Genomic DNA, 13,588 nt, shown 5'->3' on the forward strand with positions numbered 1-13,588 from the left:
GCTTCCCTAATCTAAATAATACACAGGCAGTGTGCAGAGAGGGGCCTGGAGGGGGGAGATGCATCACAGAACCACAACACTGAAAAACTTGGCAGCCTTCCAGACACAGGCTGACAAGTCTGACAAGAGAGAGATAAGTTGATTTATTACAGAGATGATGATAGCAGAAAGTGCTGCAGTAAGCCAGAACACAGAATAGCTTTTGGAACTTGTAGGATGATAAAAAACAGGATGCAATTTTTGTTACGGAGTCTCTTTAACAGCAGAAGCAAACCCAATTCTGCCACGACAGGCTCACTTTAAGTTAACATTTTGTAACACACAGCAAAGGATCTTTCAGTTAAGAGGGAAAACAATGTCTTTGAACAAGTTGCTTTATTTGCAAATAACCATATGTGAAAAAGTATATAAGCAACATTTCCACCAAGACTACATCTACAAACTTTACAGTTTAATATTCACTAACTTGAACCAGAGCTGTTCAATCTATGTGAATCCAGGGGCATTCTCTGTATTTTGTTGCACAGATTTCTCTTCCCCACAAGGCTGAACAAAGCTGAGCAGAGTTAACAAATGTTACATAGCTTTCAAGAAAAATAAATCACCCGTAAAACCTACATGTGTCAGCTCAGTTCATCCTACCTCATGGAGAAAGTGCCGGTGTACACAAACCCTTAGAAACAATAATCACCTCAATTTTAACTTCATCACATGGTATCTGCTTCATTCACAGAAGCAACTAGACTCATTTACATTAAATAAAACCGTTACAAAATTATACAGTTAAGCTAGATACAGCTCAAATGAGCCAGCAGTTTAATGCATCAGACAAAAATATAAACAAGCAGTAACAGAGAAACCATGGAAAGGCAGGATAATATAGAGTAGACTAAGGCACAGAATTACTAAATTCTTGGTTGTTTAAAGCAAACGGGCCCAGAATAAAAAGACAATGAGCACAGATCTGGACAAATCTATTGCGTCACAGACACTTAGTCAAGGGTGTTTAAAAACAGTCATTTTCTGTTTGAAACTAAACAGGTAAATAAATCCATGACTGGATTCTAAAGGCACCAGAGCAAAGACAAACTGGGCTTGCCCAAACTGAGCACTAGACTAGGTTGCACATGTAAAAGTCAAAGCCCACTTGCGCTCTGCCATCAAGATGCTTTGGTATCTAAACTTAAGACAGAACAGTCACAAGTGCACATTTATACTATACACTTTAAAAGGAATCTATAATGATTCTTTTTTCACCTATTTTGAATAAGATTTTTTTTAACAAATATTAGCTGTATTGTATAAAAGGAAAGACAAAATATATTTTTACTCTGTGCCTCAACCCTTCAGTTTGCATACATGTTCTGCTGCCCAAATAACAAGGTTGAGCCTACATGCTGAGGGAGCAACTCCTGCTTCTATTGACAAATGAAGCAGAGTTAGTTGCAAGGCTTTCTCAGAGGGGCGGTTGATGATCTGAGCAGGGTTTTGAGGCTGCATAGGCAGACACTTGAAAGAATAAATTTGCCACCTGCTGGTGACTGTTGATAAATCTGTATTAATATACATCATATTTATAGATGTAACAAATAAAACACAAACCATGCATATATAATGATTTACATTTAAAAAAATGTGATGCTTCCACTATAGATTCCCTTTAAACAAAAATGGTTTATTCGATAGATCAAGCCAAAAAGTACATCATTGTAAAGCAGACCTATACCCATGTCAAAAATTTACCTTCAGAGAGTAAACAGTAATAATTTAACAGAAGCTGCTGAAACCATCTTTCTTCCTGAATCCTTCCTAGTTTTCTAGGTTGGTGGTCTTGATGTAATCTCCTCAACCAGTAAGCAGACCACAATAAAACCTGACAAATTCTAATCCTTACAGGGGCGTATCTGGGTAATATAGAGCCTATGGCAAACACTGAAATTGTGCCCCCTCCTCCCCAGTCAGAGCCCCTTTGCCCTCTAAAAACAGCATACTTTCTCATATACATGCGTTATGATTACCTGTGTTTTTTGGCTCAGGATATTGCTGGTTACTTTTCGGGACATAGTTCCTATTTCCTCTCTGTCCTCTTTTCTAACACTAAGCCAAGTGAGCCCAACATACATAAATTAAGTAGCCATGTTCCCCAGATACCAATTAATCTAATTGTCTGAGTTCGAGGCATGGGGCATGGCACCCCATGGTGCTGTGGCGTCCATGGCACAAGCCATGCCTGCACCCCTCTAGATACGCCTCTGAATCCTTAATATAGTTAGGCTATTTTCACAGTGACACTTTATGTTGCAAAGGACACTGTTTTTACGCACTGTAATGCGGTGCAATTCAAAGTCTATGGGCAGTTCACATTGCATCAGTTGCAATTATTATTGATTTATAAAGTGCCAACATATTCCGTGGCGCTGTACAAAGTAATACAACTGATTCAGTCGTAACAACGCTGAACATACAGTACACTGCTACAATTGCACATGTTAATGCACACAATGCATTGCAATGGCAAACGCAATATATGTATAGTCCTCCAAGTTGACGTGCTACAACTTTTTTCCCTTTCTTGCCCGCTTCGCGTTGTGTTAGGTTTAGGTTACAGTGCAACTCCCTAGTGTGAGACTAGCCTGCAACTTCTTCTGAAACACCTATTCACGGACAAGAAGAAAAAAAATAAAAAGTACTTCATACTTTTACATTATTGTGTTCTCTTAGATATCATCTTTTTGACATGAGAATAGGCATTGACCTACTTTAAAGTCTAAGATACTAGAGAAAGTGTTTGTGAAATTGGGGCAGAGAATGAGAAAAGTTCTTCTTCAGTCCATTTTTTTTTAGTTGCTCAAAAGAAATATGGTTTGCAAGGTCTTCCATATGCTTTCAAACCCATACTGTACTGCAGATGACATCCGATTTCAGAGCATCAATTCAAACTATTTTTACATACAGTCCAGTTGTAACTTGATACACAAATACCAAACTTTAAACCACATTTCACATGCCTCCAAACAAAGCTGTACACCTGATCAGTGCACCGCGTGTTTTGGCAAGTGAACACAGCCCAGCCTAGAAGGGGAAAGAAGCCACGAGAGTCACTGTGCATACAGGTAAACTAGCAATGTGCCAAAACTGGATTGGAAAAAAAGCCTGAGCTACATGTCCCCCCATAAAAACGCAAAATCTTCTTTCTCCAATAGGAACATGAAAATGTATTTTAAAAATGAAATAGGAATCTACACATGACACACATGCCTGGAGTGTGATTGTCAAGAATGAAGTGGTGTCACATTTGTCTCAATTTATGTTTCTTTTCAGGAACTAACACTGAATGTCGCTGAATGGTGAAGTACTTCCAAAATGCAATGTTATATGTGGCAGAGGCACTAAAATTCATGTTCTTGTTTGAGGCTATCTACCATCAAACATGAGGTCATCCCGTTTCTGGGAGAAATAAGGCGCTGGAAACTTCACATCTCCTGCAGGGAATGGTTCATATCCACACGTTCTCTCTTGACTGGAGGCTCACCAGATGAACGAAGGTCACCATCTGTGTCACTACCAACTTCACTCATGTCATCTGTAGAAGAAAAGTGGAAGATGAACACTTATGCAAACCAATTCACTAGGAGTTCATATTTCTACTGTTACAGAAACAATTCTAAAATTAAACTAGATGTCGTTTCTGAAAAAAACCACATGATGTTGGCTATGTCTGATTGGCTGTATGTGGCTCTGCCCACCTTACCAAATTTTAACCCCAATCACCCAGTGTGCCAAGTCTGGGAACTCTGGCTTTAATACAGTGAGAATTACAGCTGTTTACATTTTCTCATTGAAGTAAACAGGGCAAATCTGATTGGTTGTTTGTGGCTCCACCCACTTTTGGGGTCCCCCAAAATGTGACAGAATGTTTCAGCTTACCCCATGACTAAGTGACCCAAGTTTGGTGAGTGTAACTTCAAAGCTGTACAAGAAGCAAAACTTTCAAATTTTACAATGAAAGTCTATGGGAAAAATGGGGTCTTTGGGGGGCCGCCACAGGGGCATGGAGGGTGGGATTGCTTAAAGCACAAGCAACCTATTTGGGTTTGAGCCGAACAAGTGTGCAAAGTTTCATAATTGTACTCCTTAAACTTTGGGAGGAGTAGCGTATAGAAAATTGCTAAATATTCATTGGCCGTTGGTAGCTCCGCCCACTTTGGGCCCCCCAAAATACATATTTTTATTTGGGGTGACACCAACAATATGTGGTCCGAGTATGGGAAGTGTAGCTTTAAAATTGTACGAGTGGCAGCGATTTTACATTTTTCCCCGTCAAAGTCAATACGGAAAAAGGGGTCTTCCGCAGGGGCGCGGAGGGTGGGATCGCTTAATAAAGCACAAGTAATGTACTTCACTATAAGACTAATAAGTGTGGAAAGTTTGGCGCTTGTACCCCTGAAGCTGTGGGAGGAATAGCGTATAGAAAATGGGGGCGCTAATAATAATAATAATAATAATAATAATAATAATAAGACCTAGATGGTGTAGTTTCTGAAGAAACCACAGGAAGTTGGCTATGTGTCTGATTTGCTGTATGTGGCTCCACCCACCTTGCCAAATTTTAACCCCAGTCACTCAGTGACCCAGTGTGCCAAGTCTGGGAACTCTGGATTTAATACTGTGAGAATTACAGCGGTTTACATTTTCTCAGAAGTCAAGAGGGAAAATCTGATTGGTTTGTGGCTCTGCCCACTTTTTGGAGTCCCCAAAATATGACAGAATGTTTCAGCTTCGCCCCATGACTAAGTGACCCTAGTTTGGTGAATGTAACTTTAAAGCTGTACGAGTGGCAAAAGTTTGAAATTTTCCAATGAAAGTCTAGGGGAAAAATGGGGTCTACGGGGGGCCGTCACAAGAACACGGAGGGTGAGATTGCTTAAAGCACAAGCAACCTATTTGGGTATGAGCTGAACAAGTGTGCAAAGTTTCATAATTATACTCCTTAAATGCTGGGAGGAGTAGCGTATTGAAAATTGCTAAATTTTCATTGGCCGTTGGTAGCTCCCCCCCCCCCCCCCCCCCATATATATTTTTATTTGGGGTGAAAAAAAATCAATATGTGGCCCAAGTATGGTGAGTGCAGCGTCAAAATTGTACAAGTGGCAGCGATTTAAAATTTTTCCCTGTCAAAGTCAATACGGAAAAAGGGGTCTTCCGGGGTCTGCCGCAGGGGCGGATGGTGGGATTGCTTACTAAAGCACAAGCAACGAACTTCGCTATAGGACGAATAAGTGTGGAAAGTTTGGCACTTGTACCCCTGAAACTGTGGGAGGAGTAGCGTATAGAAAATGGGGGGCGCTAATAATAACGAGCTGAATTCGAAGAACAGTATGTTGGCTATTTCATAGCCAACATAATAATAAGAAAGAGCTGAACTCGAAGAATAATATGTTGGCTATTTCATAGCCAACATAATAAGTGTTCCTAAAATGGCAAAAGTTTTCTAACCCATAGATAGCTTATTCCAAGAGGATACCCGGTTATTTCCTGACTGCCTATGCACCTTTTAATCACAGGGAGATGAAGGACCTCCATGACTCACGTCGGCTCAGTAGAAAAAGGTCCTAAAAACTCTGCTTCATACAAAACTCAAAACACAAAGCTGAAGGTCGTCCCTATTCGCTACCAATACAGATGGATGTCAAGGTTTATCCTTAGAATTCAGGATACCATAAAAAGGTTTATGCAACACAACTCTGAGCTAAAATACAATGTAAAAGGAAGGGTAAAACTATATAAAAAGCCATGTTTCAGCCTCCATTCCACTGAAATGCTGTGGCACAATTGTTCAAAATATGTAAAAATATAATATAGAACAAAAGCTGTGTACATAGGAACAGACCATTCTATTTTTACATTAGGACTACGGAAAATGTGCGTTTCCGTAAGTGGACTTTAGGATTTTGATGAAAACTCAAGTAGCATTTTAGAACAAAAATCATTATGCAGTACAGAGAAGTACCCAATGGTATACATATTTCTTAAAACTGAATACTAAAAAAGTATTACTTACCTTTATCCATCATCACAGGAGACATGGATGATAGATCACTGAACTAGAAAAGAAAAAAACAGTTGCATATTTTTATTATATATAAGGTTATAGCATTATTTTAACTATATTTAGGTGGTTGAAGCTAAACTTAAAAAAAAATAAAAAAATTCTTAACCACTTCACCCCAAAGCGGTTTTTACCCTAACGGACAAGAGCGATTTTCACCTTTCAGTGCTCATCCCTTTCATTTGCCAATAGCTTAATCACAATGAAATGATCTATATCTTGTTTTTTTCACCACCAATAAGGCTTTTTGGGTTTTATATTGGTTTTCAGTAATTACTTAATTTTCTATGCATTTTAAAAGGAAAAACAAGGAAAACATTAAAAACACTTTCTCCAAATTAATCTCGTATAGTTTTAATATAAACACTGCTACTGTACATAAAACCCAAACATTTTATCTGCCCATTTGTCCTGGTTATTACAACATTCTAATTATGTCCCTAGTACAAAGTATGGCGACAATATATTTGGAAATAAATGTGTATTTTTCCTATGGTGTTTTTCTCACCAATTTCACGTGCACTTGCATGCACGTGCGGGAGCGCACACGTGCACAGCGGCAGCAGCACTGTTTGACTTATAAAAACGTCCTGGAGCCATTAAGAGACTCTAGCAGGACGTTTTTATAAGACTGGTTGTCATTAAGTGGTTAAATTAAGTTGGATTTTGAACTATATGTCAGCAATGTACAGCACATTTGGGTATGCTGAATATTCTATACACATGCATACACAGGAAAAAGTGGCAAACTCACCTCTCCCATTACAGCGATAGGCGTTTCTCCTGTTGCTCGAGCTACTCTGTGCTCTACTAAGTAGAACATGTATTCATCATAGAGCAACCGGATTAAGTGAAATGACCCAAAACTGGCAGCACTACGCAAGGTGAGGTCCCGGATAACCATTGAACTGTAGTGGGAGAAAATAGAACTAATTGTTTTTGTGAAACATCAAGATTACATCACATTTAAAGCACAACAACAAATGTTGGAATCAGAAAACAGAAGTAAAAATGCAAGTTTTGTAATATAAATTGCATCTCATAACCTATGAGCGGTATACAATACATGGTAGCAGCTAAATGCATTAAAGTGGACCCAACAGGTATTAAGACACTTTACATGTATCAAAAGCATTATATATTGCTATATCTCAGGAAACAGTTTAACCGGTTCAGCGCCGCAGTGCCGAAAATCTCATGCATCCGAGCAACGTTCACCTCCCATTCATTCGCCTATAACTTTATTGCTACTTTTCACAATGAATTGATCTATATCTTGTTTTTTCCTCCACTAATTAGGCTTTCTTTGGGTAGTACATTTTGCTAAGAATTATTTGTTTCTAAATCTATTTTAAAAGAAAGATTGAAAAATAATGAATTTTTTTCATTTCTTTCTTAGTTTTTGGCCATTATAGTTTGAAATTAATATACGCTACCGTAATTAAAACTCATGTATTTTATTTGCCCATCTGTCCCGGTTATTACACCGTTTAACCACTTGCCGACCGCACGCTTATACCGTGCGTCGGCAAAGTGGCAGCTGCAGGACCAGCGACGCAGTATTGCGTCGCCAGCTGCAGGCTGATTAATCAGGAAGCAGCCGCTCGTGCGAGCGGCTGCTTCCTGTCAATTCACGGCGGGGGGCTCCGTGAATAGCCTGCGGGCCGCCGATGGCGGCTCGCAGGCTAAATGTAAACACAAGCGGAAATAATCCACTTTGTTTACATTGTACGGCGCTGCTGCGCAGCAGCGCCGTAAGGCAGATCGGCGATCCCCGGCCAATCAGCGGCCGGGGATCACCGCCATGTGACAGGAGACAGCCTGTCACTGGCTGCACAGGACGGATAGCGTCCTGTGCAGCCCGGTTCACCAGGGGGGGCCAGGTAGGAGAGGGAGGATTTCGCCGCGGAGGGGGGCTTTGAGGTGCGCCCCCCCCCCCCCCCGCAACACCCGGCAGGCAGGAGCGATCAGACCCCCCCAGCACATCATCCCCCTAGTGGAGAAAAAAGGGGGGCGATCTGGTCGCTCTGCGTGCCCGCTGATCTGTGCTGGGGGCTGCAGAGCCCACCCAGCACAGATCAGCTAAAACAGCGCTGGTCCTTAAGGGGGGGTAAAGGGTGGGTCCTCAAGTGGTTAAACGATATCCCTATCACAATTTATGGCGCCGATATTTTATTTAGAAATAAAGGTGCATTTTTTTAATTTGTGTCCATCACTATTTATAAGCTTATAATTTTAAATAATATAACATATTCTCTTGACATGCATATTTAAAAAGTTCAGACCTTTGGGTAACTATTTATGTTTTTGTTTTTTTTAATTGTATTTTTTTTTTAATTAAAAAAAAGTATGTGGGTAATTTTTGGTGTGGGAGGGAAATTGCTAATTTTAAATGTAAAATAATATTTATTTATTTTTTTATTAAAAATGTATGTGGGTGCAGTTTAATATTTGGCCACAAGATGGACACAGTGAAAAAAGTCCTGGATGCGAACGATCTCGCATCCAGGAACTAAAATGCTGGGGAGAAGTTTCCTAGGGGCAGAAATACCACGCTCTCTGGATAAAAAGAGTCGGTATTTCTGCGGGGAAGTTAGATCGGTGAATGGGAATTATATTCCCATTCACTGATCGAGGGGCTAGCGGGGGGCGCGTCCGATCACACGCACCAGCCGGCGGCAGCAGCGCCTATCTGGACGAGGAAGCTCGTCCAGATAGGCCGAACTGGTTAAAAAGACCTATATATTTGTTCAAAAGTTTACTTTTTGAGTCTTATAAAATGTAGCCAATATATGGAATCACCGATTCCTAACTTCCTGATATGTCAGCACAACAAAATGTATTTCTTTAAGCAGAAATAAAAAAAAAAAAAAAGGATATATTTTATATGTATATTCTGGCACATAAGACTACTTTTTAACCCAGGAAAATCTTCTCAAAAGTCGGAGGGCCGTCTTATACTTTGGATGTATTCTTATATTCTGGAGAATCTGCGGTTGCCACATATGGTGTGGGGGGCGCTCAAAAACGTTTGCGCCGCATCCCAGCCATTTGCAGCAACCGTATTAAAGCAGCAGTGCTGTACTAGTATGGTAGAAGAAAATCCACTCACCAGGATTTGTGGAAAGTGACTTAAAATGGTCCCGATGATGAGGTGAGGGGACACCTCACTTTTTTTTTTATCTGTTTCACCACATGCTTGCTTGTTTCTGCAATTCCTGTATCGAAACATACCCCACCCTCCTGCTGTCAGCTATCGATCTCCCTATATAGCACTTCAGAATGTATAAGAGGTTTCTCTCAACCACTTCATTTTGCCTTCTGCTCCTGAAAATTCACGTCACTTTATCCTCCCACTGCCAGCAACACCATACAAATTGCTCCCTCTCTGCTATAGTCTCCCCTTCTCGGTAGCCACAAACTATTCCTATTTCTCTGCTCACACTACCCCTCCTCTGCTCTCACTAAACCTAACTTGCATACACACAAGTCTCACCCCCACATCTCTCTGCTCTGCCTACTACTACTCCTGGCTTCTGGGGACATATCACTAAACCCAGGGCCCACACCTAGACCTCACACTGCTCAGAGTACAACTCATTCCACCAATAACAAACCCCCACCACCTCCCGTCCCAGAACACCTACAACCTTATTGACATCCCCTTCTTCCTAGCTCTTCCCTCCCCATATCTGGGGCTCTATGGAACTCCCATTCAGTCTGTAATAAAATGGCCTTTATTCCTGACATGTTTATCTCCAACACTTTCACCTTTCTGGGGCTAACTGAGACATGGCTAACTCCATCTGGCACGGTGTCTCCAGCTGCTCTAACACATGGTGGTCTAAAACTTAGTCATGCCCCTAGACCTGGCCACAAACAGGGAGGCAGGGTGGGGATCCTCCTCTCTGAACACTGCTCCTTTTAAGCCACTCACATCACTGCCTGCACTCTCACTCTCATCCTTTGAAGTTCATGCTGTCTGTCTCTACTCTCCATACCACATTCAGATTGCTGTTATCTACCGCCCGCCCGGTCCAGCCTTTACTTTCATTGATCACTTTTCAGCATGTCTTCTCCAGTTCCTCTCCACGGATATACCCTCTATCATCATTGGAGATTTTAATATACCCATCGACATTAACTGCCCTACTGCCACCAAACTGCTCTCTCTCACCTCCTCGTTTGACCTCGCCCAATGGTCCTCCACTTCCACCCACAAAGGACGGCCACACTCTTGACCTTGTCTTTACCCGCCTCTGTTCTATTTCAAGCTTCCATAACACTCCACTTCCCCTCTCAGACCACAACCTTCTTACCTTTTCAATCAATTCTTCTCTACCGTCAACTCCTCCAACACTACACCATACGGTCATGTGCAGGAACTACCGCAACCTGGATCTGAATACCCTGACTAAGGCCTTGCAACCTCTAAGTACTCTGTCATCCTACACTGACCCAGAGGCAGCATCCAGTTACTTATTTAGTGCAGTCTCCTCTGCCATGAATTCAGCTGCCCCACTCACCACCACCTGCTCCCGCCAAACTAACAGGCAGCCCTGGCACACTGAACAAATCAAACAGCTGAAAAGGTGCTCCAGGGTGGCAGAAAGGTGCTGGAGAAAGAGCACTGCTGTAGAAGACTTCCACCACTACAAACTATGCAGGAGCTCAGGGATGCCCTCACCTCTGCTAAGCAGTCTTATTTCTCCTCGCTCATTTCCTCACAGCCCCACAACCCAAAATTGTTCAACACCTTTAACTCCCTACTTCGTCCCCTACCTCCTCCCCCTACCACATGTCTGTCAGCTGACGACTTTGCATCATACTTTACAAGCAAGATTGATGCGATACGTAATAGCTTCAACAAGCAACCACTTTTACCAGCTCAACCGTCACCGGTAAATTCCTTCTATCCGCCTGCACCCTGGCCCACTGCTAACTGCTTTCCCCCCGATCCACAAGACCACTCTCCCACTCTAATATATCTTTCACCACACTCACTGAACAGTGTCTTTCCTCACTAATCTCCAAAGCACATCTCACTACCTGTGGCCTGGACCCCATTCCCTCCCATCTAATCCCCCAGCTTTCCTCCTCCCTTAATCCCACTCTAACAACTCTATTCAATCTTTCTATCTCCACTGGCACTTTTCCTTCCTTATTCAAACAAGCTATCATCACACCACTTATCAAAAAACCCTCTCTCGATCCAACTTCTCTATCCAATTACCGTCCTGTCTCGCTCCTCCCCTTTGCTTCTAAACTGCTGGAACGTCACATCCATTCAGAATTGTCTGCCTTTCTCTCTACCAACTCCTTACTTGACCCCTTTCAATCTGGATTCCGCACACACCATTCCACCGAAACTGTCCTCACAAAAGTTGCTAATGACCTACTGGTAGCTAAATCCAAAGGCCAGTTCTCCATTCTAATAACTTTTTGACCTTTCCTCTGCCTTTGACACGGTTGATCATGTTCTGCTTCTGCAGACACTGTCATCTTTAGGAATCAAGGGACAAGCACATTCCTAGATCTCCTCTAATCTCTCTGGACACTCTTACACTGTGTCCTTCTCTAACACCAATTCCTCCCCACGCCCACTGTCTGTTGGTGTTCCTCAAGGTTCTGTTCTTGGGCCACTTCTTTTCTCAGTCTACACTCGTGGCCTGGGACAACTAATTAACTCTTTTGGCTTCCAGTATCACCTCTATGCGGATGACACCCAAATTATCTCTCAGCTCCTGATCTGTCATTACTATCTAGAGTCCCCGACTGTCTACGTGCAGTTTCTGCATTTATGTCCTCCCGCTTCCTCAAACTCAATATGAGTAAAACGCAAATTGTGATTTTTCCACCATCACTATCCACACCCCCACCAATTGCAACCATAACAGTAGACAACACCCCAATAACCTCAACCACTAAGGCCCACTGCTTGGGGGTTATACTTGACTCAGAGCTCTCCTTTAAACCTCACATTGCCTCATTAACCACCACCTGACATTTCCAGCTCAAAAATATATTCCGTATCCGTCCCTTCCTCACACAAGAGGCCACCAAAATGTTTGTACATGCCTTAATCATCTCCCGCCTAGACTACTGCAACACCCTGCTCTGTGGTCTACCACAAAAAAGGCTAGCACCTCTCCAATCCCTTCTAAATTCAATGGCCCGCCTCATTCACCTCTCCACACGCTTTTCTGTTCCAGCCCCACTGTGCCGTTCTCTCCACTGGTTACCCATTACCCATAGGATCCAGTTCAAACTCCTGACTCTAACATACAAAGCCCTCCACACATCTCATCACTATTCTCAAGATATTGTCCCTCCCGCAACCTCTGCTCCTCCCAAGAAATTCTCCTGGCCTCTAAACTGATCACTTCCTCTCATGCTCGTATCCAAGACTTTACACGAGCATCATCCCTTATCTGGAACTCTCTTCCACAGCCTGTACGTCATGCTCCAAACCTGGACATCTTCAAACACACTCTTAAAACACACCTTTTCAGACAAGCTTATAAAACAAACATTCTATTTTATTTTTTAGATTATTTACTTATCTGACACAATGTAATCAGAGGCAAAGGGTCACTGCCTCATCCATCCTCCACGGCCTTACCTAGTGTGTCCCCCACTAGCCATTAGATTGTAAGCTCGCAAGGGCAGGGTCCTCCTCCTAATGTTTACTGTTTTCATCACAATATTTGTGCTTCTTGGAACTCTGTTGTACATTTTGTTAGTGTATCTATTTCCCCTTGTCTTATTGTGCTTTATAAAGCGCTGCATAATATGTTGGCTCTATATAAATAAAAAAAATAATAATAATAATAAGTGAAGGGCAGGCGTCCAAGACACCCAGGGTATGGGAAAATAAATAAATAGAGCGGCGCTATACCTACAGTACCAGTATCTGTTTATACAGTATAGCACCAGTACATACAGTACAGTTTGAAATGTCCAACAGTCAAGAGGGGTAGTCTTATATGGCAAGTATATCCTAAAATTTATATTTTAACTGGAAAAGTTGGGGGTCGTCTTATACGCCGGAAAATACGGTATTTGCCTAGGCACAAAAAGAAAGTACCGTATTTTTCGGACTATAAGACGCTCCGGACTATAAGACGCACCCAGGTTTAGAGGACAAGAATCGGGGGAAAAAAAATATATACTAAACCTGATGCGAATATAGGTCGGGGCATCTTGTAGACCTTTTCCCCTAACTGCACTACACTAACCCCTGCTGTCCACCCCCAACTACATTACACTTCACTGCATACTACACTACACTAATCCCTGCTGCACCCCCCTTACCCCAGCTAGGTTACACTTACCTACACTACACAACACTAATCCCAGCTGCTCCTCCTTCCTTCCAGCTATGTTACACTACACTACAACAGCAGGGAACTAACAGTGGAAGCTAAACTAAAGGACACTACAGTCACCCAGCATGCTCCTTACTGGGAGTGGGGACAG

At 42.2% G+C, this 13,588-nt stretch overlaps 1 protein-coding gene across 3 annotated transcripts in view; it reads right to left on the reverse strand.

Annotated features, from left to right (window-relative positions):
* Positions 1 to 356: 356 nt before the first annotated feature.
* RFX2 (regulatory factor X2) overlaps positions 357 to 13,588 on the reverse strand; it is a 115,974-nt gene continuing 102,742 nt past the window's right edge. For all 3 annotated transcript variants that reach the window (XM_068233756.1, XM_068233755.1, XM_068233754.1), the window contains 3 exons: positions 6,864 to 7,017; positions 6,062 to 6,104; positions 357 to 3,583 (listed from right to left, as the gene is read on the reverse strand). In XM_068233756.1, coding sequence (XP_068089857.1) covers positions 3,474 to 3,583; positions 6,062 to 6,104; positions 6,864 to 7,017 — 307 coding nt within the window. In that variant the 3' untranslated portion in view covers positions 357 to 3,473. The remainder of the gene's footprint in view (positions 3,584 to 6,061; positions 6,105 to 6,863; positions 7,018 to 13,588) is intronic.

Source organism: Hyperolius riggenbachi, chromosome 1, assembly GCF_040937935.1.
Source record: "Hyperolius riggenbachi isolate aHypRig1 chromosome 1, aHypRig1.pri, whole genome shotgun sequence".
Lineage (NCBI taxonomy): Eukaryota > Metazoa > Chordata > Amphibia > Anura > Hyperoliidae > Hyperolius > Hyperolius riggenbachi.